We start from the raw sequence: 27331 nt of genomic DNA on the forward strand, positions 1-27331 counted from the left end.
TGGGGCTGCGGAAAGCAAGTTTTGTTTCTTGTTTATATTTTGTTCCTCGCTGGTGCATGACTTTTTGGGCGGTCGCGAACTCTTTAGCGGGGCATTTGTCAGTTTAGCAGGTTAAATACATCGTTGTTTCGCGTCAGTTTTGATGCATAATCATGTGCGCTGCGCGTGAAAGTGCGTGGTCGCTTCAGAGTCCTTGACCATTTTTTTTTTTTTACGCCATGAACCGTGCAGCGCGTCGTCTTGCCGGTGTCGACTGACGAGCTAGAAGGCTGTGTTTTCAGCGCACCGCTACACAAGGTTTCTCAAGATTGTGGCGTAAAAAGTTGCACTACTGACAGGGAGAGAACATGGGTGTGCTCATGAACACTTCTCAAAACAACAAAGTTGTTTTGATGGTTCAGAAGAATTGTAATCGACTGTGTGCATTGGCGTATGTAGCCGGGCTGATCGCCTTCGCGGTTCTAGCCTGGGAAGAGTGCAACAACAAGACGTATTTCTCGGAGAATGCTCTCCTACCTGGTCTTGTGAACAGGAGGTTCAACCTTGGTACATTCGCGAAGGACACGTTGGAAAGCTTGAAAGAAGAGGCGAAAAGCCACGCTAGGTAAAGAGCATTTTGTGCGGTCGTACTCCGAACTAAATGGTATTCTATGTTGCCATTTATTTTTAATGTTGCATAGAAAAAAAAAATGTGCTTTCTGTTGGTGCCAGCAAAACTAAGTCTCGCCGGAAGGCTGTGAACTTCACTCTCAAACGAATATGTGCTCTTTCAGCTTGCCTTTGCCCTGGCTGCTTGCTCAGTTTCGTCAACTGGGGCTTGATGTGTACCGACACAATTTCAGCCTTCACTACCCCTTGGGATCAAAACCTGTACGTATGGTCCATAACACACTTTGTAGTTTAAAAGATGAATAGCCCACGCAATGCAATGATGTATGCAATTTAATGTTGGGGCTAACACACAGTCCACTAATACGCAGTTCGTAATTTTGCCAAATAATTGCGTACCACGACTGTAAGGCTTCAAGTGTATTACGCCTGAAGTTTTCCATGCAACATGTGGCCTTCTGTGTTTAAATTCGTTAGAAAACAACAGTTAATATAAAAATAGACTTTAAAAGCACGAGAACTTTAAAGCGTATTCGGTTGTGCTTTTTGCATGTGAGAAGCAGCATGTGCTAACGGCGCTAAAGAATGGGGCAAACAGTAACAATATGGCTGGTAGTATACACAGCAATTGGCCATTTCTGCGGTACTGAAGCTCTGCCATTTGTGAATTCGGTGCAGACACACAGTGGAGAAAATGTATATGCTATCCTGCGGGCTCCTCGAGGTGCTGGCACAGAGGCTGTTGTGTTATCATCACCATACCGCATGGAGGACAACCTTCATGGATCCACACTTCCTGGAATCGCACTCATGGTGGCTCTTGCCAAGTATTTCAGAGGTGATAAGCTTTAGTTGGCATTAAGTGCTGTGCAGATCTCCCTTTGCATCTTCCTTTGAGTGCTTCTTCTGCCTGTGTGTAGACTGCAGTCTGAAAGTGAACCAGTTTCATTAAGTGTCGTGCTCTTTCAGCTCAGGGGTCATGGGCCAAAGATGTAATATTTCTCATCACTGAACATGAGTTGGTTGGATTTCAAGCGTGGTTAGACGCCTACCATGACATTCGCACTGCACCTGGAGGTGTGTATGACTAGCCATGTCATGCTCCTTGTATTGTTTGTTCGGTTAAATATTTAGTGGTGTATGTATACATATGCAGATTTATGCTTTTGCCTTAATTTTCTTTTTTCTCAGTTATTGACCCTGGCATACTAAAGGCTAGAAGTGGCCCCATTCAAGCTGCCATCAACTTGGAACTCCATAGTAGTCGCATCAGGCGGCTCGACTTGAAGCTGGTTGGGCTGAATGGCCAACTACCAAACCTGGATTTGTTCAACTTGGTAATAGAGCTGTGTCTTCGAGAGTCAGTACACACAACGTTTCATGACCAAGTAAGGAATTCAGATGAAAACATTGTCATGCTTTTGTGAATATAGATGATAAGATTAATTTCAGTTGGAAGAGCAGCATTTCATTTTGCTCTAAGGCTGTGAACAACATTAGTCTTGACTCCTTACCACATGTATCATATTTTAACGCACAAAACAACTTCAAGCTTAATATAATAAGAAAGAAGATCATGAAAACTTATCCTGAGTGTGTGACAGCAAGCACAGAGACTGTGACTCTGGAAAAAAACCTTTCAAGTTATTTTTAATGCATAGCATTATTTGGCAAGGTGTTAAAAAAATTCCATGTGAAACCAAAAAACCCCTTTGGACCCAACCAGGGCCATAAGTAGGGGGGGGGGGGCATTGAGGGGGTTCTGTAATAAGAGCATGCATGGATTTGTTGGTTGTTTTGCGAATGAGAGCAAAAATTTGTTTCTGCTTGAGAGAACAACTTTTGGGGAGAAAATATAATGTTTTGAACGCTATAATGCTTCTTAGCACCAGTCTTGTCATGACTATGTCAGAAAAATGAAACTACTAGACCTCTTTACAATAACCTTAGCTTGGGACCTGTTGTGTTTCGAGGACTAATTACAAAAGCCTCAACAAGGGGCTTACAGAGGAAGTGCAAACTTGCATTGTTCTTCAAAGGCTATATGAAGAATAAAAAATCACATAAAAGGAAGTGCTACAAAGGTTCACATCTCAGGGTTGGGGCTAACAATTGGTGAAGCAAAGATTATGTCATCAAATTTTAAGGAAACTTTACTTAAAGGGGTGGTGCCATCAAATTTCGAGGCTACAATAAGCCTGTTGTGGGTTTCCTCTGTATGCAAGGACATTCCACACGAAGGGTCGGACACTGCAAACATTTAGAACATATTTTAATTCACTTCCAAAGTGTACCTAAATGCCCATTCTCCCAATCGAAACCCATCGCTAGCGTGCCAACATTGACGTAGGTCTGTAGGATGGGCAACGAAAGTTGTAGTGACGTCACACCAAATCTGCTGTAGTAACGTGAGTGACCTCCGGACCTCCGCCACTTCCGCAACGTACGTACCGGCTGTAGTGAGCTAGAATATGTTCTAATTCACTATAGTACCGACAAAGCATCAGTTGCTACATCACTCGCAGAGTTTCGATCGCTTCCTAGCTAAGTGCGTCACAGCCTTGTGTGGTCACGTGACCACACCTCCTACACTTCTACGTCACTGCCCAACCTCGGTGTCCAGAAACCAAAACCGAAAGTTGTCCACATCAAAAGGTGATATTACATTATTTAGTGAGAATACATGAATTTTGGTGCGGTGCATCATGCTTCCTGGAGCTATAGGAAACGCTTACAGCAAAGAATGCGCAAGCCACAAATTCGGTGGCACCACCCCTTTAATGGAGCTGCAAGAAAAACGTTCAGTCTTTGAATACCATATTTCGAGTTTTTCCAGTGGTGGAGATATTCTTTGCATATTGTGTGCAATTCGAATACATTTCTATATGGTCACGAAATATACACCTAACTGCATGGTGTATCTATCATATATGATACACAACCACAATGGCTCAGGAAATTGTAACTATGTGGTTATTTTGAAAGTGCCAAAGTTATGAGTCGCTAAAATGTCACCAAATGGCTTGTTATATCTTTAAAGAAAGCTAATAAATAGAAAAAATGTGTCGCTAAACAGGCAGTCGCTAAATATAGTGACAACAATCTCTAAAATGGTGACGTTGTATACTTGGGCCTACCCTCTGCACCACTGCTCACTCCGTAGAACCAATGTAGTACCGCAACCCACCGTTTTATTTGATTTCATTTATTAACACCTTGAAGGCCTGAAGGCACTACACCAGGGCGGCAGGTAGGGGAGATGAGTCAATACAAATACATGTAAAATGTGGTTGCGAGATGGTACTACCAGAGGCTCTAAATTTTTTTGTAATCATAAGCACCAAGTGTGTATACGGTTTACTGGATTTTTTCGTGTCTGATGACTTGAACAAATGTTCAAAATCGACCATGGTTCCATCCTTGAAAAAGGCAGTTGTTACTGCAGCCACCACACTCCGCACCTCTGTTTTTAAAAGCCCAGAGGAGACAGGCATTCATTGTGTTTCTGCCAACCATGCTCTAAAAGGATAGTTTTTTTGGGAAGCTGTTGCCACTTTATAGCACAGAATTTGCGGCAAAATGATGAGATGACTGGTTCTAGTCCTTAGTAGATGAAAGAAAATCTGGATGAGTGGCACTTGTGACTGGCATGTTTTGGACGACTTGCATGGATGAGGGACACCTTTCCTTTGCACAATAAAGGGTTAAAATAGTGCAAGCCATCTTCTTTACTACTTTGCAGTATTCTTTAGGCAACTGCTTTATCTGCTGTTTACGTAATGGCTGTTTTGGTTGTTGCAGGTGTCTCCCTATGACTTGCAGCCTTTTGAAGGGTGGATGCAGTCATTTAAAACCATGACAGCCATGATGGCTGCTCAAGCAACTGGTCAGCCAAATGGCGGCCATGGACTATTTCATCGTTATGCCATTCAAGCTCTAACTTTGGAAGGTCATGCAGATGGAGTGGCCTCTGTTAGTGTTGGATTTGAAGAGGTTGGCAGGTGAATTTCCTTTTTTTCATTTTGCTTGTGTGTCCTACGCTGGTTTTTAAAAGTACATATTTTCGGGTTGTGATAAAGGAGGGTAATTGAAACACATTTGTATAATTGTATTTGTGTTTCAAATATCTTGTGTTCAATTCCTGGGCTATATTATTGTCTTCCAAGAGTTTAAAAGAGAGTTCATGATGAATGAATTTGCCATAAATTACATCTTTTTTATGTTGTTTGAGTTTTATACTGAGTTTCTTGTCTGTATCTTCAAACTAAGATCTCCATCATGTTGCACTGCGAACATCTACAAGAAAGGCACTTATAGAACATTATGATGTCTTCATTTTACAGAGTTCTTGAAGGTGTTTATTCTAGCTTGAACAACTTGCTAGAGCGATTTCACCAGTCATTCTTCTTCTACTTGCTGCCATCTACAAGAAGATATGTTTCTATTGGATTGTATAGCCCTGCATTTGCTTTGATTGGCCTTCCAGCTTTACTGAAGGTATGTTTTTAAAGTGTTAGCTGCATTGTGGGAATCACTCATCTTGCTTCACATTTTTGTTGGCTTATAAATTTTCAGAGCATCTCTTTGCTGGGAAAGCCTTTACAGTTTACTTTCTTAATTTAACCTTGACAATATTGTATAGTTATTTAATATTACCGGAACATTTTCTTAATGTGCTTAGAAGCATAGATGCCTTTGGAGCTATTGAACATGGTTAAATGAGATTTCTGAACTAAAAATGGGAATGGAATCGGCCACTGTTAAAGGGACCGACAACTGGCCTGAACGTTTGATTAGATCCTGGTAGAAATGCAAAGACCGTGAAATATAGTGATAAATTCCAGCATCATTTTCGCATAGTAAGTAGGATTTATGTTTTTAAATCGTGTTTAGAGGTAACAAAAAACCAATAGTCGCGCAGCCTAGCGGAAGAGCCTTGATGCTAGATTATGGAGTCTATCACTTTGCTGTACATAGTCACGTAGACTGATGCTGTCATGCGTGCCATAATTAGTCCTGAAAATTAGAGTATGTATATTATTATCTATCCCCGTTCTATATTGTGCCGCTTATGAAGTTAAAGGAGTTGCACGGTGAGAAGCGGCGCTGCCTTCGCGGTAAGCAGTGGAACATGTCGAGTCGCGACGCATGCGTGCAGAGCGCACGCATGCGCAGCAAACCGCTGCACTCGAACACGAACCGCTCTCGCGCTCACTCTTTGCAGCATGTGTTGTCACCTGTGTATACGACTTCATGTTCGCCGTAGACAGAAAAATTCTGGTTACAAATGTTTCACTGCGTTTTCCATGTTACCATTCCATGATTAGGCACTCTCACTAGTAAGCTTTCCGTTGCGCTAAAGAAAATAGGCACCATAAAAATTGGTTGTCGGTCCCTTTAAGTTAACAAAGGTCAACTAGTGGTGTTCATGCATTACGAATTGTTCATAGTAATTTCTCAAAGCTGTAAGGACTTGCCAAAGCTACTCACCAAAACACATTACGACCAAACTATAATGTAAGGTTATCATTACATTAAATTACTTAAAATTTATCTGGGTACAATGGTTATCCTGAAATGAAATTTGCTGTTGCTGTTGTACACAATGTACAGTAAATGTGGGTACTGAGATGTAACCACAGATGCACCAATGAATTCTTATTGAAATCGTGATAATATCTGCTTGGGACACATGGTGTAATGATTCTATTTAAATGTTATTCCTTTTCGTACTTAGTCAGTGGTTTGTGTGGCACTATGCCTGTGTTTTCACCAGAATAGCCCAACAGCAAACAGTTGATAATAAGAACGGAATAGAGTTAGGTCTTGGGAGTAAGTCATGGGGGGTGGGGGGCTCAGGGTGGCTAGGCCCCTCCCCTAAAATTTAAGTGGGGGCCTGGCCCCCATTGCCTCTTGATCAGCATTACATGCACACATACATACCCCCCCCCCCCCCCCCCCCCCGCCCTCTCACTCCGCACACATATGCATACACTTAAGGGTGGATTCACACGGTGGGCCAAACGGCACTTTCTGCCCACGGATCTGCTGCTACATGACTGTGGATGGCCCGGGGGCGTGCAGACCAGAAACGACGAAAAAATTTTCGCAGCTCACCCCTTCTCATCCTCAATGGCGGGCCCTGCACTTGCGGGGGCCTGTCTGTCAACAAGACTGTTTTTTGTTCTTTTTTTGGGAGCTGGGCACTCTAGCAGCTCTTCGAACATGTGGTTGCTATTTGAAAATGCATTTGAAAATGCATGCACGGCATCTTTTGTGGCTTGAACTAGCCTCAGCCTGTGCTCTCTCCCTCTCATTTTGGTTCGCACCTGTTTACGGTGCAAGCGGACGAACCACGTGTGGTCCTGCTGTCATGTGACTCAACTGCCTGCCTCCTGGTCCGTCATGTGAATACACATTAAGCTACCCATGTTGTTTGGAGGGCCCTCTCTTGAGCAAAGGGAAGCTATAAGATCAACTGGATAGAATTGTGCTAATTAATCTCTTAAAGATGAAATGCACGCTGAGCTTGTCAAGCACATATATCTGAACTAAGTGAATGCCTTGTACCAGCAGTACAAGACAAATGTTAAAAGAACACCTTCTGTGAAGGCTTCGTTAAAATACTTTGTGGTGGTGGAATAAAAGCCCTTTCTAGGACAATATATAAAGCCGACGTAGAGGATTGTACACATCAGGAAAATTTTGACTTTGCGAACATTTAATGCCAATTACGCATTTTGTTTGTTGTGGTATGTACCTTTCCTGGGGCTCTTCCAGATACTGATGAGTGCTAGAAAGAATATGAAGGGTGCCTTGATGATGCCACGCGACTAGATTGTGGTAGGGAAGGCCGTAACCATGGAGTTTCCTACAATAAATCTCTACATTTACACACCACTTAGATAACCCCCAAAGGACATTCTGCATGGAGTTTTTAACTGGAAGCGTGTCTGGCTCCTGCTGTGTGCGTAAGTGCAGGCTTCCTGCACGTGCCTGCTGCTTGTGGAGTGCAAAGTCAAGCACTGAGACAGCGCTTGTGTGATGCTCAGGCAAGCGATGTAGGCTTCTATTGCAAATGCAGGCTTCTTTTGTAATTTATAATATGATCTCGTACTTGATGGAGTTCAAATGGCTGGCATTGCAAGATTACAGCAGGAAACTGAAGCAGTTGCAGCTCCCTTGTGTTAATGCACGTTTCCCGTGGGACGGCCATTTTGGTGCAGAAAGGTAATAGTGCTGCTATTGCCACCAAGCTATCCTCTATCTATTAGCGCCTTGGATAAAGGATGATAGACGATTTTCAAGAACGAAAGAGACAAAATCTTGCCTAGAGCAGTACTATATAGGCTTTGATTTGACACATACAAAATGGAAGCTGCAAGTGACAGTAAGGATGACATTGGTAATGCATCAATTGCTGTATCAATCAGAAACCCAATGTGACTGAGGATACTTTTGTCCTTTGCAGGGAATTTACTTGTATTTACACTTTAAAATAAAAGACAGCTGGCTGAATATGATATGACTGCATATTTTTAAAGTTCACTCGCATAACATACACTCTTTTTATTTCTTCAGGCAGGAGTACTGTTCTTGTCTTTGAGTGGGGATTCCAAGAGTACTGGCAACGCCGGTAATCAAAAGGTGACTGTTTCTGCCCACTTACCTGAAAGTTAATGCTGTTATGGTGGTTAACCCTTGAACAAAACAAATCAAGAGTATTCTTCAACATGCAGACTTTAACATTACCTTCAATCTTTCCTTAACATGCCTTATAATATTCTTCAGTTTTGACCAACGGCTTTTGAATGTGTGGCACGCCATTGACAGTGAAATCCGTATACAAGCAATTAAACACAGTCTATGCAAACTGCATATTCATTTTGTTTAAGGTTGTCAATTTTTCATAGTTTAAAAATAAAGCCTTGAAAGAAAGGTATAATTCAAATTGGGTCACAATTCGTGTTACGCTTTCCAATATATATTACACATGCAACATATGAAAAAATGCTTCCTAATGGATCGAGTTTTTACTGAGTATTGTGCATGCAGTCAGTTTGGGTCTACCTTTCCCCATAAGCTTGGCTAATGGTTTAATGTCTTAACTGCTTTAACAGAGCCTGTGCAAATGGCCTTGTTCTTTACTGGTAGTACCAGCATTCAGCTCAAAGAGGCTCCAGCTATAATTGAAGTTGCATAGGGCCAGCTTGCTTTCAGAGAAGCTGGTTGAACATGTTTATTGAGTGTGAGGAAACTAGTAGATGTCTTTTGCCCTGGAAATTATTGCTGCTAGGACATAAAAGAATGCAGAGAGAATGCAACTAGAAGCTTGTTTCAGGGAGTCAAAACAAATGATTTCTGCATTTTTGGTTAAGTGCTGTGGAGTGAAGGATTTTTTCACATAGCATGGGCATAACCTTGGCTAACATAAATCTCAGCAAAATTTACATTATTGTATTTAGTCTAATCTAATAGTCAGATAAACTATTGGCAAGGCAAGCACCATATATACTTCTGTATGGGCTGCACTTTTTTTTCAACTTTGTCGGCACCCGGACTTACAGAGGAGCTAGTCATTTCGGGCAATTTTTTTCCTGCCATTTGCAATCCGTGATCCTTTTGAAACAAAAGAGCAAACACTATTGTTTTTAATATGTTTATTTTTTGCCTCAGAAGAGCCAAAAATTGCCACATATAGTCAAAACTCAATATAATGAAATACTTTCTGCAAAAAACTTAAATTGCATGCTTCATTTAATTGAAGGGTCTCAAGTTCACCTCTGCTATCGGGCTGCAGTCGCAAAATTTAGTCCCTTAAGGGCCGGAACAGTGAAGGTTGAAGCGGGGAGGGGGGGGGGGGGCTAGTTTCAAACATGTTACCTAACTGCCATTTCAAAGAACGCATTCCCCATATCTCATATATGGATCATTTCTGAAGGGGATTCGTTGTCAGGGTTCGAGAAACATATCAGTACTCATCTCCCGAATGACTTCCATCTGGACGCCGATTATGAATTATGACATTTTCCCCCCGGATTTGTTTCAACATATGGTGACCCCTTGGGATACCTCACGATAAAAAAAAATGCTTGAGAGCAGTCACGTATGTGTTGCTTACCCGAACAAAACGTATTAATCGCAATAGGCAAGTAAATAATGCGAGTACCATTTCGCAAAGTTACAAACATTTTATTCCTTGTGAAACTGTGCGCAGCTAGCGAAATGTCCATGGGCCGTATGTGCCCCTGATTTAGTCATTTAGTCAAAAGAATCAAAGGAAGTTGTTCTCTAACAGTTTACCAATTTTAAAAAAAGTGTGAATTTGTTAGTGCTTTGTTCGGTGAAAATATGTAAAAGTGTCCAATAGTTTAAAAGTAAGAAACTCTGGAACGCTATTGTAAAGAATATTGTATTTCCTTCGCACACCGTTGAGTGTCCTCTTAATGGGAATATTAATTTTTTGTTGCATGTTTAAATGGGGACAGCACAAGGCAAACACACACAAGAGAGCAAACAGGACAAATGGTAAACTGAATTTTTGCAACAATAAGCAGCCAAACTACTAACAAAGCTTGAAAAACATGCGCCTGGGAGTATAGGAGCAGGGAGAACTATTTGAAGGCACTCGGAGGTCAGTGATCAGAATCTCTAGAAAATTCAAGTGCATTCACCAACATGGACAAAGTGAGTAAACACACACCTAAACACTAAGTTTAATGAAAAGCTTTATTCAAAATTGGTTTAATATTTATGGTAGGCTCATGAGGTATTGATGCCATGTATATGTTAAATCACGTTTAGAGAAGCTGATTCTCTTTCCTGCTAGCAACTAAACTAACATGACATGCCCAACTGCCAGAACCTGTACATTTAAGAATTCTTTCTTTCCTAGAACAATAATAGAGTGGAGCAGACTATATACGCACTAAACACTCACATTCAGTGATCTGTTAGAGATATACGTGTTCCTTGTTTTGCTTACCGTGCTGCCAATGATGTGCACACATTCTGCATGTTTTTTTTTTATTATTTTTTGCCTACCCTATTTGGGTGCATGAATGATGGCATGCTCATGCATACAGGACCTAAACTTCCTTACTTCTTTTGCCCCTTGTTCATCCAAACTTGCTGATTTGTTGCTCGACTCCTTCAGCTGGGTATGGAATGAGCTACCTTGATCATTGTTTACTTTGACCACTGACTGTGTATGTGAGTAGTACTCGCCATGAGCGAAAACCGCCATTTCAGCCGTTTAACTTGATGCATTGCAAGTTAACAGTGTGCTCAGGAAAAGTGCGACTACTGCAAGACAGAAGCTTTCTGTGTCGATCTACTCGCTTCTTGAAAATGGGGCATCCTGTTTATATTCATGTGTTAGTAGCTGAAATCTTGTGTTTGAGGAGCTATATGCATACAAGGGCACTTGCTTCATGGCAACCTAAGGTGTCTGTAATAGGTCAGCCAATATTATGCATGCACATAGAATTTTGCACATCCTAAAAAAAATTAGCAGACTTTGTCATTGTCAAAGTTGTGTTTTCCATCCCACACAGGTTGGCTGAGCTCTACAGCTCAGGAAAATTAGCACTTCTGGCAAGGCTTAATAAATGGCTTTGTAAGCTGCAGAGAATGTATTGTTTATCAGATTATCAGCCAGTGGTATTGCACTTGCATGGGCATGTGGGCCTTCCATCATAGAATGTCACATTTTGATTTGATATATCTGCATAAACAGTAAGTCATTATACATCAGGCATGGAATATCCACCTCTTGTGCTGCTTTCACTGTCTTCACCCTTAATTTAAGCACACCTGATGTGGCAGTTTTTAGGGGCGAAGCACCTTAAGGCCGAGGCTTGTCCGTCCGTTTGGGGTCCGTGCGCACGGCACAGCACTGTGTAAAATCGAAACATCAGGTATAACAATAGAATAATATCATTGATAATTGTGACAAAACAATATAAAACACCTAGAAGCACAAATCCTTTATACTAGTCGGCGACTTCAACGTACACATTATAGACCTTAGGACCTAGCTTTGTCGTCGACTCTCACTGTCTACTGTCACGGTATATAGAAAACCATTGCTACAGTCAAAACATATGTGTGCATGTGAATCAAAAAAAGTTTATAATAGACGAACATCAATCATAATTGTGACAAAACAATATAAAACACCTACAAGCACAAACCCTTTATACTAGTCGGCGACTTCAACGTAGACATTATGGACCTTAAGACCTAGCTTTGTCGTCGACTGTTTATGTCACTTTATGTCACTCAATTTACATTATATGGGCAATGCTCAGGTAACGTATGCTCACTCACCCGTACGATACCCGGAGCTTCGCCCGCTCTTCATGATTCTCTTCGTGGAGATGCGTGGATTTTTTTGTAGTCTTGGCATTTTTCATGTGTTTAATTTGTGTTTGTGTGTCTGTACTTTTCCTGATCGCAGACTGCATCACCCTGGTCAGCTTTGCCATGCATGACAGTGTCACACACTGTTGGTTTCTTGCTGATGATGGCATTTCCATACTTTGATCATTTTGGCCACCGCTATCAGCTGTCGAGCCAGGAGTCCTTGTACTTTGGATATGTGGCTGCATTGATCCTTTCACTTTTTCTGCCATTGTTTATGGTATCAAGGTTTGTAAAATCAGGCACTGCTTGAAGTTTGAGCTTGTGGTGGGCATATGTTTCCATTTTTAAAGGGACACTAAAGAGTACCATTAAATCAGTTTAGATCGACCAATATTGTTTCAGAGTTCTGTATTGCTTAGTTTTGTTCTAAGAGGTTGCTTGTTAAAAGAGAAAATGAAGGCTATACCAGCATTTCTCACATTTTGCTGCAAAGCCCCAGTGCCAGTAAATCAGTGCAATATCTCTAATTTCTAAGTATCTTCTTGTACTTAAGCCATTGTATCACAATAAGAACTCCTTAAACTTGCTAATTTTATTCTTGCTCTTTTAGTACAGCCCACCCCATTTTCTAGTCCAAAAGGTTAAAGGGGTGCTGACAAGAAAATTTTCAGGTGTCTTTTTTTTGCGTCAAATGAAAGGTCAAGCCCTCAGGAGCCTAGAAAAGGTAGTGCTAAGCGCGAGTGCATCCTGAAAAAGTAATTACAGTATGTCTTTAAAAACTAGTTTCGGTTCCTGCTGTACCCTGACGTCACAGCATGGTTTGAGTTTCTCGTCATGTGCTCGCACAATATATAGTGACGTTTTGATGGCCGCTCTGCACCGTGGCTTCGTTGGTGACGCACAAGCGGCCATTTTGAATGTTTTGGTGGCACACAAGTGGCCATCTTGGAAGTTTTGGTACCTAACGTCATCACAACTAGCCAGACTGCTGCTTGAAGTCACAAGAATTGGTACTGTAACCTGACGTCAAGCTAGTGTCGGTGACGGTAGGTGCGCCATGGAAAAATTTGCTTTAATATCAAAATAAAATATCTTATCAGCATTCACAGAGCTTCACACTTGCTCAGAGCCATCTCTGCATACAGGAGATTTGTATGGTGGAGTAAAATCGCCTTCGAAAAAAGTACCCCTTTAACTAGGCTTGAGCAGGCTTCATGAAAATGCATTGAGTAAGAGTGAGCTTTTGGGAAACTTCAAGTCTGTTCCCCCTGATATACAAAGCCTCCTGTCACTGTAAGAGTGCTTTTTTTGTTACTATCTTGCAGAAGGTCAGTTTAGTATTACAGCTCTCAACTTATACCTTTCTTAAGTGTACATCTGAAGCAGTCACCATTCAGAACTTTTAATCCTGTTTTTGCTACTTCACATTCTCTTTCCCAAATCAAAATGAGGCTACTGGAAATCCAGGATTTCGCACAAGAGAGCATTGCATCCACAGGTTGTAAACAATGCATTATTTTCTGCACTTGGGTTGCACAATTTTATGCTAATGTATGTTGATAATTTTCGACCACTGCAATGCACTGCGACTGTGGCCTTCTGCCTCTGATCATGAGCTCACGTGTTTGATTCCCTGCCATGGCAGTTACATTTCTTTGAAGGCAATCAATCAATCAATCAATCAATCAATCAATCAATCAATCAATCAATCAATCAATCAATCAATCAATCAATCAATCAATCAATCAATCAATCTTAATTTTATTTCAGGAATGACACTGAAAAGGCTGCCCATAGATGTGCCATGCTGCTTGCATTTTCTACAGTGGTGTTCTCTTTGGCTTTGGTAAACATATCATTTGCCACTGCTGTCACTATCATTGCTATACCAGTTTTGGTTACAGCAAGTGGAACAAAAAATAGGTAGGTTTGCCTATGGAATTTGTAATGTCTTACTTTTATGTCTTTAAACCACTTTTATTACAGAAGGGTGTCTTGAAGGTCCAGTTGGTACACGATACTGCCAGGAAACAGCGCGAAAACGGCACTAAGTCAAAAGAACAAACAACACAAGCGCTGACGAACAACTGTGCGCAACTTTATTGCAATGGATAATATATACCAAAAATAGGAACTAAAAAGAAACAAAAAACATGAACTGTCACATGGTCACAGTGATGAAACTACAATGAATGTCTGCCACAAGTCAAGATATCACATTTAAGTCGACAAAAACACTATCTCCTTTTCTAGAAGTGCCATTGAGGGCTCGCTGACGCACTTGTTCCCTTTTTTGTTGATCTGGAATGCTTCATCGATTTCACACTATATCCGATTTTCATATCTTGAGAGGACCTCACAGTCATTGAAGAGTGGAACACAGCCACACGAAGAACAATCTGCTGCCAAGATGCTACTTGTTGAAGACCTGATATTGCACGCATGTTCTCTAAGACGGTCGTTCAACCAGCAGCCGGTTTGTCCCCTGTAAGAATGGCCACACGACAAAGGAATGTCGTATATGACGCTGTCAACGCAATCGACGTATTGTGTCCTGTGGTTCTTGACACGTGCGTTTTTTAGGGTCTTCAGCGTTTACTTGCTTGCACTTCTAGAAAAGGAGATAGCGTTTTTGTCGAGTTAAATGGGATATCTTGACTCGTGGTGGGCATTCGTTGTAGTTTTATCACTGTGACCATCACTATTCATGTTTTTTGTTTCTTTTTAGTTCCTATTTTTGATATATATCTTCCGTTGCAATAAACTTGCGCACAGTTGTTTGTCAGCGCTTGTGTTGTTTGTTCCTTCGACTTAGTCCCGTTTCCACGCTGTTTCCTCGCAGAACTTTTATTACATTGCAAACAGAGAATGGGTGACATTTAAACAATGCTCTTGCATGTTTAAACTGTGTACTGAAGGCAATGCGCCGTCATAGGCTAATGTGACGTGGAAAAGAATTAGTTGCGAGGCGGTGTGGTTAGAGAAGCAACTGCTCTGCGCCGAGTTGGAGTCCCCACCATTCTGAGATGCTCTTGCAACATTGATCAATGTCATAGTGTTATAATGCAGTACAGCGCTCCACTGCTCCCAGATGGTGGCGCCATCCATGTCAAAAGCAGGGAGCACAGTAGCATAGAGAAAAAGCATATATAATGGGTTCACGCTGAAAAACTTTCTTGTGTTCTTGATTTAGTGGTCTGCCCGAGAGCCACAGAGTCGGAGATTCGGTTTCCTGATTTGGTGGCTCAGCCAAGGCTTTTTTTCTGATTACTTTTCTTCTTTGTGACGTACTTGTGTGCCTTCTACTGACGTCGTTTCCATTACAGAAGGTCTTGGTGGACCCTGGCATAAAACACTTTTATGTTAGAAAAAAATAAGACAAGCTGCCCTTTTTTGCTTGCTGGAAGCTCATACACAATTTGCTCAGGGAGAAAAGTGGGACTTATGTGTGTCCAACTATCAGCTTAGGCAATTTACATCATGAAAATAGACCATTCATTGGCTTAACAAGGGGAGGAGGGGTTCGAGCCCCTCCCCCCATAATATTTTGGCCCCCATTGTATGTAGGTGTGCCACACACACTCAGGCACACGTGGGAATGTAGAGCCCCACCTCCCCCAATTAAAATTTTGGCCCTACAACTGTTCTCCTTGTAGGGGTCCTGAACCACCTCTCGTGCTTGTTGAAAAAACACATACCGCAGAAAGCAGATGCTGCTGTGAACAGCTCAGCCAAATCTTTCAGTCGTGCACAGCAAGGAGACCTCACAAGATGAAAGTGAATTTGCCACTCTCTCAAGCGCCCGCCATACAGCAGAGTGCTGCTATTGGCTGATAGCTGACATAAACCAAGAGCTGTGTTCGGATCAGATGCACTTCTTGCCATGGGGTACTGCCACGTGCTGGGCGCCGCACTCTATACTGCGCTAAAATTGCACTGTAGCAACACTAGTGTGCACCGAAATCATTTTAGGGAAGAGCAGTCGCGTTTCATGATGCGTGCTCAAGGTCATGACACGCTAGTGATGCAGCTTCTTTACTTCATGTCATCCCTCCCTGTGTAGCTTTCAGCGCGCTTGTCGGGATGAAAAAAGAGAGAAAGCGCTTAAAACATGTGACAAATCTCTCTAACTCTGCTCGTAGTTGACGGATTCAAAAAATGTTTGTGGCGATCGATTCATGATGCAATAAACTCCGATACTGAGGTCAATCGGATGATTACTTTGAAAAGTTGTTCAGGATCCCTTTAGAGTGCGTCCTTGTATACTTGTGCAGAAGACTGTCCTCAGCACAGAAGGCATTGAATGCATTTTTGTTCTTCTTGAGGATGTCGGACTGAGTTACAGGTTCTGAGAATTAACAAATTGACACACATGCATAGTTATTAAAGCAAAGCCTTCTTTGTGACTGCTTCATGATTTAACATGTCATCATTGAGGTCATCATCGTCTTTAGATTTCCCTCCGTGTAGAAGGTGTTGCTTCTGTTTTCACAAGAACAGTTTTTATTGTGATGCAGTATATAGCTCCACCAGTGAGAGTAGAGAGCTCAGTCACATGATGCAAAGGTTGGTTCTCTACCAGATGGTGTTGCCCTTTTCTGTGTATGCTACACATTACAGATGGTGGAACTAACCAATTGCATCTGCAGTATCATAGAAGTTTTTCTGCGGTGTTAGTAGGCGTCACCATTTCTTAGAAGGGTGGCGGCTTGGGCTAGTTGGTAGCTCATGACAATGGTTATAGCGCGAACTCAGGACGAGGACAAAAGGTACACGAAGACTAGCGCTCGTCTTCGTGTACCTTTTGTCCTCGTCCTGAGTTCGTGCTATAACAATTCTCGCCATTTCCTCACACTGGTTGTGGCATGGGTGTATACAAAACTTTATTCTATGTCCTTGCTGGGGTCCAGGGAGGCGGGAGGCAGGAGGCAGGGAGACTAGCCCCACCCCCTTCCCCTTTTGGGAAATGCATTGCATTATGTTACAGACAGTTTTTTTTTTTATTTTCTGGGTAACTCTCCAAACAATGCTTATGCCTTAAAAATGTTTAAACAAGGTAAAGTAACATATCCGTGATAGAATGTTCAGTCAGCTATACCTAACCACTGCGACACAGTGTTCTCCTGAGTATAGAGAGAAGTATTTTCCACTGTTCATCAGAACGTTAATGGGGCCTGCAAACACTTTTCAAACATAGTCAGAAAACATTGCCAATCTGTAGTCAAGGCTCCTGCAAATATGTATTTCAACTATTATTGCACTGCATGCAGTAGGGGATTTACAATTTCATGTCAAAAACAGCCAATAATTGCTTGCTCTCCTTTACAATCTTGTCACCACCTATGCAGCAAGCGGGCCCAACCATTCAGCATGCGGGTACGACAGTAGTTGGCTGATATCATGAACAGTATGTTGGCAGATGAATGTAAAAGGCCATATGCCATGTCGTTTAGGTCCCGTGGCCAGCCATGGGGTGCCCCACGGGGCAGCACTGCGCACGTCTGAACTGGAAGTAGTGGCCAATACAGTCAAAGAAAAAAGAAGTAATGCTTCAGGACATAAGTCATGGTTACATAACTTTCTGAAGGTGTATCGTCCCCTTTTAATCCCCCCCCTCATATGTAGCTTACAGTGCGCTTGTGGCCATGAAAGAAAAAGCACTTGTTTGATGTAAGAACTCTTTTTATACTAGGCGGATCCGAAAAAATTTTGCGGTGGGAGGTTTTCGAGGCAACAGTCTAATAGTAAGGTCATTGTATGGTAATTCAGAAAGCTGTTGCAGGGCCCCTGTAAGTTCTACAAAGAATACTTGATGAACAATTGAGCCTTCTTTGAGAATCTCAGAAGTGCAAAATGCTGTGGCAGGTGTTTGAGTGATTTTGAGACTTTCTCCTTGTTTAATATGCTTACAGGATAAAAGGTAACATGAAGTACAAGAGCAAAAGTTGTGTGTTGCCCATTGGTCCAACTTTATCCTTTCCATTCTCTACCATGTCTTTGTTTCTCTATTTCAGGGGTATTATCTTCTTTCACAGACTCCTGCAACTTTTGATTCATCCATTTGTGTTTAGCTTCCTCATTATATTTGCGCAAGCCATGAGTCTTGATGGTTGGGAGCCTCGGTTTATTCAAGGCAACTTGTCTTACTCATTCTTGGGCCACAAGAAATTAGTGATGTTTTTAGTGGAAGACTGGCTTCTCTATGGCAACTGGACATTTGTCATAACTTGCTTAGGCCTTATACCAGTGTGGCTGCAGATGTGGATGGCATGACTGATCCTTCCGGTGTGCTGAACTTTGTTGTAGTTTTGTTGAAAGAAATTTTGTGCACATTTGACACACATAGGACACTTTGAATCATTTGTGGCCATTGTTGATGTAGGGCTGGTGGTAGGGCTGTGTCCTACTGCCCCCTTCGAGATGATATAATGGATCATTTAATAAATTGCCATTTTTGATGATGTCGTTGTGATCTGGACTACCTGAGAATGTGGTGAATAGTGAACACAAAGGTTTAGTAATGCTATGACCATAAAATTTCTATGCAAAGCTGGAAACTGCATGAAGGGGCATTTTTGGTGTGTTCGTTAATGTGAAACAAAAGTGATAATAAAGAAAGCCCAATTGCTACATTGTACCTCTAAAAAGCAAGTGGGTTACTTTTCCTGAACGCACAGTGTGTGACTGAGAAAGCAAAGTAAATGTTCCTAATACAGTGAAACCTCGGTGATACGAATCTCGCGGGACCACCAAAAATATTCGTATCATCCGAAATTCGTATCATCAGAAAGCATGGAAAATTAGCATGCGACAAAAGAAAGCTGGCGTACATTTTCATTTATTGTTTTTCAGGGCCGCAGCAACGTCAGGAAGAACCCGGAATGATTGTCAGTTAAGTTTTTAGATGTCGGCAATCATACCAGCACATGTAAATATATGGCCCGTACGCGCATATTTAATTAATGAACAAGGTGCATTGTGACCCGCGACAGCAGTAGCCCCTTCCAAATTTTAGTACGCTTTTTTGCATGACAACGGAGTACTTCAGCGAAAGTAACAAAAGAAGCGCTTTGATGCGATGGATCAAGGCCACAAAATTACAGAATCACGGCCCTGTATTATGATTTTGTTATCGGGGAGATGTTGGGGATGTTTTTTGGAGAGTTAATGCCGTGCCCGCACAAGTGCAACCTCAACGCTCGCGCATGTTGACAATGTGAGGCCTGACTCCTTCACGAAAACCGTCCTCGCCTTCTTTCGGTCCTCGTCCATCTTTCATAAGATGTCTGATGCACGAGGAAGGCACGTGTAAACAAAGTACAAAGAGAGCAACCCGCGTCGACGCGTTAGAAAAAAAAAGTATGGCGCTAATGTCCTCTGTAATCTAAACGTGAAGGCACATGGAGGCACATAAGAGCCTCAAAGATTCGCGCACACAATCTCGGAGGTCGTGACGCGTCTCTGAAGGTTTATTCTGACTGTAAGAAAAGTGTGCTTCTTACACCGTGATTCTGACGATTCGGCAGTGCGGCGCGCATGCCCACACTTGCGTTCCCGCGCTCGCACGTGCTTGGTGCGTCTTCCGCGACAGCGCGGACAGCACTTCTTCGTACCTGGGTGGTAGCGTACGTTTGTATCAAACGTTGGTGGGTGAAAATCGGTTCGCAACAACCGTATTCCATTACATTGCAGGCCAATGCGCCCTGGCCGGGACCAACGAAAAATTTGTATCACCCCGAAATTTGTATGAGCTGTGATCGTATCACCGAGGTTTCACTGTAAATGGTGGCACTACTCAGATACCTGGAGCAGCCACCTGTAATGTGATACACTGTCGCCATCATTGGCTAAAACTAGCTCTTTGCTTTTAAAAAACTGCAGCTGCTGTTCATATGAAAATAACAAAAAAATATTGGATGTGTTAAATATAAGAAAGATGCAGCTGCTCCTTATTTTTCCAGCAAACTGGCATAGGCAAACATTATAGCAGTGCTTTTTATTATGCATTTTTACCTTTCATCATTGTCTTTCAAAACTGGTGTTAACTATTCTGTGCAGAGAACCTGTGAAGTCGCACAGTTGAGGCAGTGCCACAGCTTCACTAGAGGAGATTTAAAAGAGAAAGTAGGATTGTACATGTGTGTCTTTTCTGCTAACAAGTAATTTATTTAAAGGAAACAGCTTTCTTTGGCTTACTGTACATGCTTTCTTGGATATTTCGCCTAAAAGAGAAATACTGGGGCACTTTGGTGGCCTTTCTTTCCTGCTGCTGCCACCTTTTCCCACTGTGGTGGCGACAGGAAAGGTGGCAGTCATTTTCTGCACCACTGCTTGTGTCAGTGGTGAAAATTCACCGTTGTAGGAAAGGGTAGTAATGTGAGAGGCCATTGTTTGTGGCTGCCATTCACTATTTTTGAAGCTTTGCCAATACTTTATGTGCTCAAAGTCCCCTTTAGCTCAAGGGGGTGCTCCCAGGCATATGTAGGCTGGCTACTTGCATATACTGTGCTCATGGATTGAAATGCGAAAATTTAGAGCTAAATAATGCACATAACAATGTTTCCAGCATCTTCACTTTGTGTTATATTTGCATGATTTTGACTCGAACAGTTACATCAGAGCCAACGTTACCTGTAGCGGCTAGATTTGTATCAACATGGCATGGTTATCTCGAGCAATTGCTTATAGCAGTCATTATACTAAAAAATTGGCGTCGTGTTTCAATGTATCAAGGCTGTACATACATAGTTATGCTTGCTGCATGCATGGATCAATGAATGTATGTACTATATGCGCATGCATGTGTATGCACTTGTACAGTGAGTGTTGATTTTCAGGTGAGGGTGGGGCAAGTACCTGCATAAATTTTAGTAATTAGGTGCCTGGTACTCCTCTGTGGCCACTCACTAATTCTTTAAGCACTATCTGTGGGTATGTTTGTGTCTGTACACACACACACGTGCATGCGCACACATGCTCACACACAGACACACATCTTGAGACGTCGAATTGAAGGTTCCGGTTATTAGTCAAACATATGAAGCCAACAGACAACCATAAACACATAAGCCAGTGCAAGGCGTTGAGATTTATAATATGTGCAGATTGGCCATGAGATTGAGCTTAATGTGGCAGCACTGTTCCCACGTTTGTGTGGATGGGTTAATAGGTGGTCGATGGCACACATTGAAATGCACATGACAATATTTTGCATTTGGCACTTAAGGCAGATTGTCCGCTAATGAAAAGTACTTGTTGTGGTGAACTCACAACATATTGCCCTCAAGATCTACAGCTTTGCCCCAGACACATAGCATGTTCCTATAAACGGCCCCTGTTTGCAAACAGTGTGTTGTCATTGTGAGTGCCTCACCCATTTGCTGTTCTGCTGGAGCAGATGCTCTTTGACAAACAAAAAAGTTTAAAGTTAGCTGGAATTTTCTGCACAGGTAGCCCGGCGTGTATCTGAATTGCTGTGACAGTAATTTTTGCATATTGTTATTTCTTAAAGTGAGAGTACCAATTAATTGTACTTGGAAAGTAATCATCCTGCTTGTACAACAAAGGAATAAAACACGTTGCAGTACTTTTGATTGAGGGTAAAAGAGAGAAGGACAAAGGAAAGGTTAACCAGGTTGTACCCAGTTTGCTACCCTACATGGGGCAGGGGCAGGAAAAGAATAAAGAAAGCAAGATGGAAAGAGGGAATAACTTAAACGTAATCCCTTACATATGTTGTCCTTTGAAACCTACTGTGCAGTTTTGACATGTTAAACACTATAACTTTAGCTACCAGTCATACGAATACGCATCTGTTGCGCACACTTCCTTGCAGCTAATCCTTCAATGTGCCTCATTTGCTGTTTTCAATTTGAGGAGCGATTTTGCGTGTAATGTGCATCATCACTTGATGAAGTTTGCACCATAAACGTAAGCTTGAAAACAACAAAGAAAGCAAGACAGCTGTTCTCATTGAAGCAAAACGTACAGTTGGCTTCAGCAGCGTCAAAACCCCTCTAGGCACTCATGCACAGTCACATACCTTGCAGCCTTTAGACTAATCACAAGCTAAAAAAAAAAAGTGAATGTGCTTAGCATTCTTTGTGAACTAATGTCGGTTTTGGATTCTTGCCTTCAGACCCACTCTATCTCACGCACGCACATTGTGCACTGAGGACCGTCCACTGCATGAACACTTTCCGAGCACTTCTCTGCCAATTCTACCTTTGATATGCTGAAAGTTCAGAACTGCAACGATATTCGACTTTCTGCAGGCTGTTTGCTCTACTCATTTTCCAACTTCCAGCTTCCGTTATCATTCATTCATTCATTTTTCCTTTTCTAAAAAGGAGGGAGATGGGACTATGCAGGACAGACCCAATATCAATGGCGACTGGCGCTGTAACCTTGCGTATTACCTCCTTACCTAGACGCTTGCCGCTTGTCGGCCGTGAACACCCATCTATGCCTTATTGTCAATAACACTACTTCTATAATCCTAAAAATCGCGTTGCCATGTCTCGTTCCTAAATGATTGTTCAAGATCGCTCGAATCGCATTCTACAGTCAGGCCGCGTTTTATTTGCTGCTGAACCGTTGTTGCTATCGTGTTGTTTCACTCCCTTGCCGTTTGCGATGCGAACTCGCACGTCCGAAAACGTTTTATTGCGATAGCAATTATATGGACAGTCTCGGCTGGAAAATGTCCGTCCCCGTCGCCGTCATTCACCGTATATGTATAGGTATGTATATATACAGAAAGGCCACAAAAAAATAAATTCTTTCCGACGCGCGGAATCGAACGGACGACCTCTCGCTCTGCAGCCCGCCGCGTTAGACCTTAGGCCACAACAGCACCGTCTCTCAGCCTGCTAACGGCGAGCTATTTATATACACCATGTAATTCAGCATGCTTTCTTAGTGGCTACATAGATGGCGCGACGTGCGCGCGTGTTGCGCGCTTTAAAGATCGTCGCCCCGCCCCTGCGAACGCCGTTGCTGTTCGCTCTACAGGGCGTCGTCGCTTTCGTGCGCTTATCTCAAGGAAAGAAGGGGCGGCCGGTGGGGTGCTTTGCTTCGCTCGCTGCAGCGGCCGCGTTTGCGAAAGGAGCGCGCTGTTCAAACAGAAATAAGTAACAACTGTGACAATTAGTTCGCGCTCGTCTTGTGTTACCTGTTCGTTTGTTTCGTGCGTCCTGCTTTATGTTTGAGCAGTGCGCTTCAAGTGTCGAGCTGTGACGCATTAGTTCGCGCTCGTCCTGTGTGCGTTCTTTTCGTGCGTCCTTTGGGCTCGAGCGATGCGCTGGCAATTTCGAGCTGCTTTCCGTTCTTCGCGTTACATTACAATTTATTGCTATCGCAATCATTGCTTCGCCGTTGCGGCGAAACTGTGACTTTTTTAGCACTCCCTCTCTCCCCTTACCCTCGCTTCTGCAGTTGAAGAACACTTCCGAAGCCTCTGGTAATCGTTGTGCTATAACTTGCGGCCGCGAACACAACCGCGCGGCGCCGCCAACTTCTACAGAACTCATTGCGCAAAAACCAAACAAGTTACTGAAGTGGGCTTCTCCTCTTAAGAAGTTCTGTTGTGGGAAAGCACCCTTTACAAGTTCACGGAAACTACGCACGTATGTGTGGGCTTGGTCATCTTTTAGGGCGCGTCGAAGCTAAGCGGGCATATCTGAAGCCTGGCGACGGGTTTATATACATGCCAATCAGCCGTCACTTATGGAACGCCTTATGGATTGTTGGTAACCAACGCTGGCTTTTGCGGTCATACCGCGTGGTTCTGGCTTCTCGCATATACAGGGTGTCCCAGCTGATATGGGCCGATCTATTAAACAAACAGGCTTCGAGATCCGAGGCTGTGATCAATGGAGAAGCTTAACAGAGATGCGAGGACGTGACAAACGCTCAGAAGTCGTTTTTCTTAGACTAGGATATTTTATCTATCGTAAACCTAACCTGCGCTAAAATCTTTACCGGTGTAATGACGCGTATACATCATTACACTGGTAACTTTGTAAGTTCCCTTGTCTGATTGTACTTCGCATAAAAGAAAAGAAAAGGCTGTAGACTTCAGTCTGTTGCATCTTTATCTTTAAACATTTTTTTTTTTTCACGTTTTAAAGTTGTAGTGCGAAATATGACGTAAAAAAATGCGGAGTGAGCGCACGCCGGTGTTCTCGCTAAAGCTCTGCTCTCAAAGGGACTCAATCAAATTACTTTACTAAGTTGCGACTAGGCGACGATGGAGCCGATGCTCATAGGAAGCAGCCCCGCGACTTTGTAAGACTTGGAGGAGTGCTCACTGGCTTAGCACAACGATAAGACATGACTGCGCTTAGTAATTGTCAGCATTTACATTGTGGCTTTTTCGTTTTCACGTGGTTGCCGATTCAGCCATTTTATAATGTAATCTCTTTAATCTCAGTTAAGTGATCACACTTTGTGCATAATCGAGGGAGCGTAAGCTTTTACGTAGGTTGCGTGTTAATTGAAAGAGAGAGAGAGAGAGAGATGCTCTTTATTAGAAATACAGAGATTTTTGCCGGCGTCACTATACCGCTGGCATGCTACTCTGTGTAGGAATGGGGAATGAGATTGACAGATTAAAGAAGAGAGGGGAGGAAATAATAATAGAAAGAAATAAAAAAAATGAAATGAGCAAGTGAACCTGATAGAAATATTTACAAGGAGGGTGTCAGGTAAGATAAGGCTTTGCTATGTGAAATAGCCAACCATTAAAGCTTTTCGACTAGGCCAATTTTTGATAGGTAATTAAACAGTGCCTGTAAAACCCGTCGCTGCTTTGAAGGGCCGGGCACTGGGCCTAATAAGTTGTGTAATGTCAACTGATCGTGACAGATCATGTCCATTTGTCGCTCAAGCAACTGTCTCTCATCGCGGTACGCGGAACATTCCAGTAATATGTGCTCCACAGTCTCTATGCTGCCACAGTTATCACAGCAGGGACTAGTGGTGTGCCCTATGCGGTACAAATAACTGTTCGTGTATGCCACATTCAGTCGAAGACGATGGTACAGCGTCTCAAGTTGGCGAGGAAGTGTTGGGGAAATTTTCACTCTCACAATCATATATAGTCGGAGGCTGACCAAAGGTGCATTCGTTTATCCATATATTCGAAAGTTTCCCTCGGTCTGTGATTTACTTATGCGAAGTTCAACATACCGTAATACTACGCATGCTTCGATGCACTTCGTGCATGGCACAAACCGCGCTCAAGCTATTAAATGCGAAGCATTTTTAGCGAACTCAAGGCACTTTGAGAGTTTCTATCTACGTATATATCTATCTATATCCATCTATCTAGCCGCCTAGATAGATAGATAGATAGATAGATTTATACGTAGATACTTGATAGATAGGGAACATCCGCGCCCTGCGAGGCCGGGGACTTCCCACACGCCGGATGTGTAAATAAATGTTATTTCTCTCTCTCTCTCTCTAGCCGCCTACGCCTGGGTGCTCTCGTGATCGCCTCCTTAACTTGGTGTAGACCAAAATTGGCATGGGAGGGTAAGATGATTTGACGGATATGACTGTCTGGTCTTGACATGAATAACATGAAAAGCTTGTCGCGGACGTCGTCAAACCCTTTCCACCAGACACATGTGGCACATACCCGTTTACCACGGGCCGTGGTGTACGGGTATGCGCCATTAACAGTTTATATCTACTCAGGAATGGCGAGAACAGACATTGGTAATTTAATGCGAGATCATTAAGAAAAACCGACATCGGGAGCGTTGACCCGATCAATGCAAAAAATAAAAATTAGGATCCCAGCATGAATCGAACCCAGGCAATCTGCGTGGCAGTCAAGTATTCTACCACAGAGCCACACCAGGTCTAGAAACTGCTTTGAAGAAAGACCTTATGCAGGCATATTGCTGGTGCAACGTCATCTGTGGTTGTGGTGCTGGCTATCTAATATTATAAAAAAACAATAAGCACTACTTATGTACTCGTATACGATACAGGCGTCTTGCCAGGTTAAAGTATGTGGTTCCAGTGTTGGTTCCGCCTTTATCGCAGTCTAATAAACACTACAATTGTATTCCTATGATTCAGCAAGCTATATTCAAGCGTTGCACGACCCCGAAGGAATGCGCAACAAAAGTTACGTATGATATTCACATCAACGCACCGTAAAGTGGACCTCTTTTCGATAATACTGACGTATGTACTCTAAGATGAGTGCTGACTTTACGTCAAACCATAAGGTGCCATAAGTTACCCTTTAAACGCAAGTGTTGACGTGTCTGGTAAGCCAACAATGTGCAATCAACTACTGCACTTACAGAAACACGTCGATCCACCTCGTAACGCTTGGATCAAAGCCAAAAAATGCTGCATAGAACTACTCTCAGACTGCTTCGCATGAAACCGATTCGCACAAGGCGTGGGTTCTGCCGAATTTTTTAATTCTAATTAGGTCAAAGCACGTCAAAACGTACTTCTGGGCCCGCTAAAATTATATACAAGGCACTTTATTTCATCGTTGACAGAATTTCATAAAGCACATAAAACACATAAAATACATTTACTCACTAAAACTAGATTAACTGAAGAGGCGTACAATACTTGCACTGTAAATTAAAAAAATGCAGAATTGAATAGTTAATAAAATGTTGCTAATCAGCTTGTTAACTAACTATTGCATTATGTATATTGCAATGTACGAAATGAAGCCGGTAATTCCACAAGACGCATCCATTTGGAACGAATTTTGAAACTTTTGAACCTAGCACCAGTTTTGAGATAAGTGCTGTCGAAGTTGCCGTAATTATGCACTATTCCAATTACCTGCTTAATAAAGCACCTTTTTATGGATTCGAGCAAAAAAGTAACTGGAACACCAGCACATTTCTTCTCAAACTTCAGAGACGTCTATCTCGAAGCTGCAGCGTCGTCTTCAGACTTTGCTCCAAATGGATACTAATTCAGGACTCACCGGCTATACATTTCTCATGCTAATTGCAGTATGTGCCGTAAAGTCGTTAGTATAAAAGTCAATTAGTAAAACTTACTTAATTAGTCAAATATTCATTTTTATTTCTCGTGAAAATAATGTGAGCTTCTGAGATGAACTTGGCTAAAACACGTTGGCGGGCTGGTTGTTTAGAATCCATGATAGAATGCGTAAGCGCGACTGCAAGAAGACGTAGAAAGACACGTACAGCGCAGTGTCTGTTTCTTTCTGCCTCCTCGCGCAGTCTCGCTTTCACGTTTTGTCATCGCTTTTGAGAGCACTTTGGCGCATGAAGTAGAATTGTGCTACGCGCTAAAGGACATTTAAAATAAGATGGAAAAAGTGGCATAAGTCTCTCAG

The 27331-nt window shown here is 42.5% G+C and overlaps 1 protein-coding gene and 1 long non-coding RNA gene across 3 annotated transcripts in view; both read left to right on the forward strand.

Moving 5' to 3' along the window:
* The first annotated feature begins 52 nt into the window (after positions 1–52).
* Positions 53–18313, forward strand: LOC119378481 (glycosylphosphatidylinositol anchor attachment 1 protein). 2 transcript variants are annotated; one of them, XM_049411481.1, is made up of 11 exons: positions 53–604; positions 774–870; positions 1288–1447; positions 1584–1686; positions 1801–1997; positions 4411–4610; positions 4953–5106; positions 8191–8256; positions 12071–12261; positions 13747–13899; positions 17991–18313. In XM_049411481.1, the coding sequence occupies exons 2-11, from the start codon at positions 821–823 to the stop codon at positions 18247–18249; spliced, it is 1533 nt and encodes a 510-aa protein (XP_049267438.1). In that variant the 5' UTR covers positions 53–604; positions 774–820; the 3' UTR covers positions 18250–18313. The 2 variants fall into 2 exon arrangements, with proteins under 2 accessions (XP_049267438.1, XP_037503540.1); XM_037647612.2 differs by having other exon boundaries at positions 54–604; positions 1579–1686.
* Positions 18314–25444: 7131 nt separating this feature from the next.
* LOC119378516 (uncharacterized) overlaps positions 25445–27331 on the forward strand; it is a 40521-nt gene continuing 38634 nt past the window's right edge. Inside the window, exon 1 of the long non-coding RNA XR_005181011.2 lies at positions 25445–25515. This is a non-coding gene — a long non-coding RNA (uncharacterized LOC119378516). The remainder of the gene's footprint in view (positions 25516–27331) is intronic.

This window comes from Rhipicephalus sanguineus, chromosome 1 (genome assembly GCF_013339695.2).
Source record: "Rhipicephalus sanguineus isolate Rsan-2018 chromosome 1, BIME_Rsan_1.4, whole genome shotgun sequence".
Classification (NCBI taxonomy): Eukaryota; Metazoa; Arthropoda; class Arachnida; order Ixodida; family Ixodidae; genus Rhipicephalus; species Rhipicephalus sanguineus.

Coding starts and splice junctions, on each gene's coding strand:
- LOC119378481 (XM_037647612.2), top strand. CDS start 348: ATGGGTGTGCTCATGAACACTTCTCAAAACAACAAAGTTGTTTTGATG. Junction 605..773: donor GAGGCGAAAAGCCACGCTAG/GTAAAGAGCATT, acceptor GTGCTCTTTCAG/CTTGCCTTTGCCCTGGCTGC. Junction 871..1,287: donor ACCCCTTGGGATCAAAACCT/GTACGTATGGTC, acceptor AATTCGGTGCAG/ACACACAGTGGAGAAAATGT.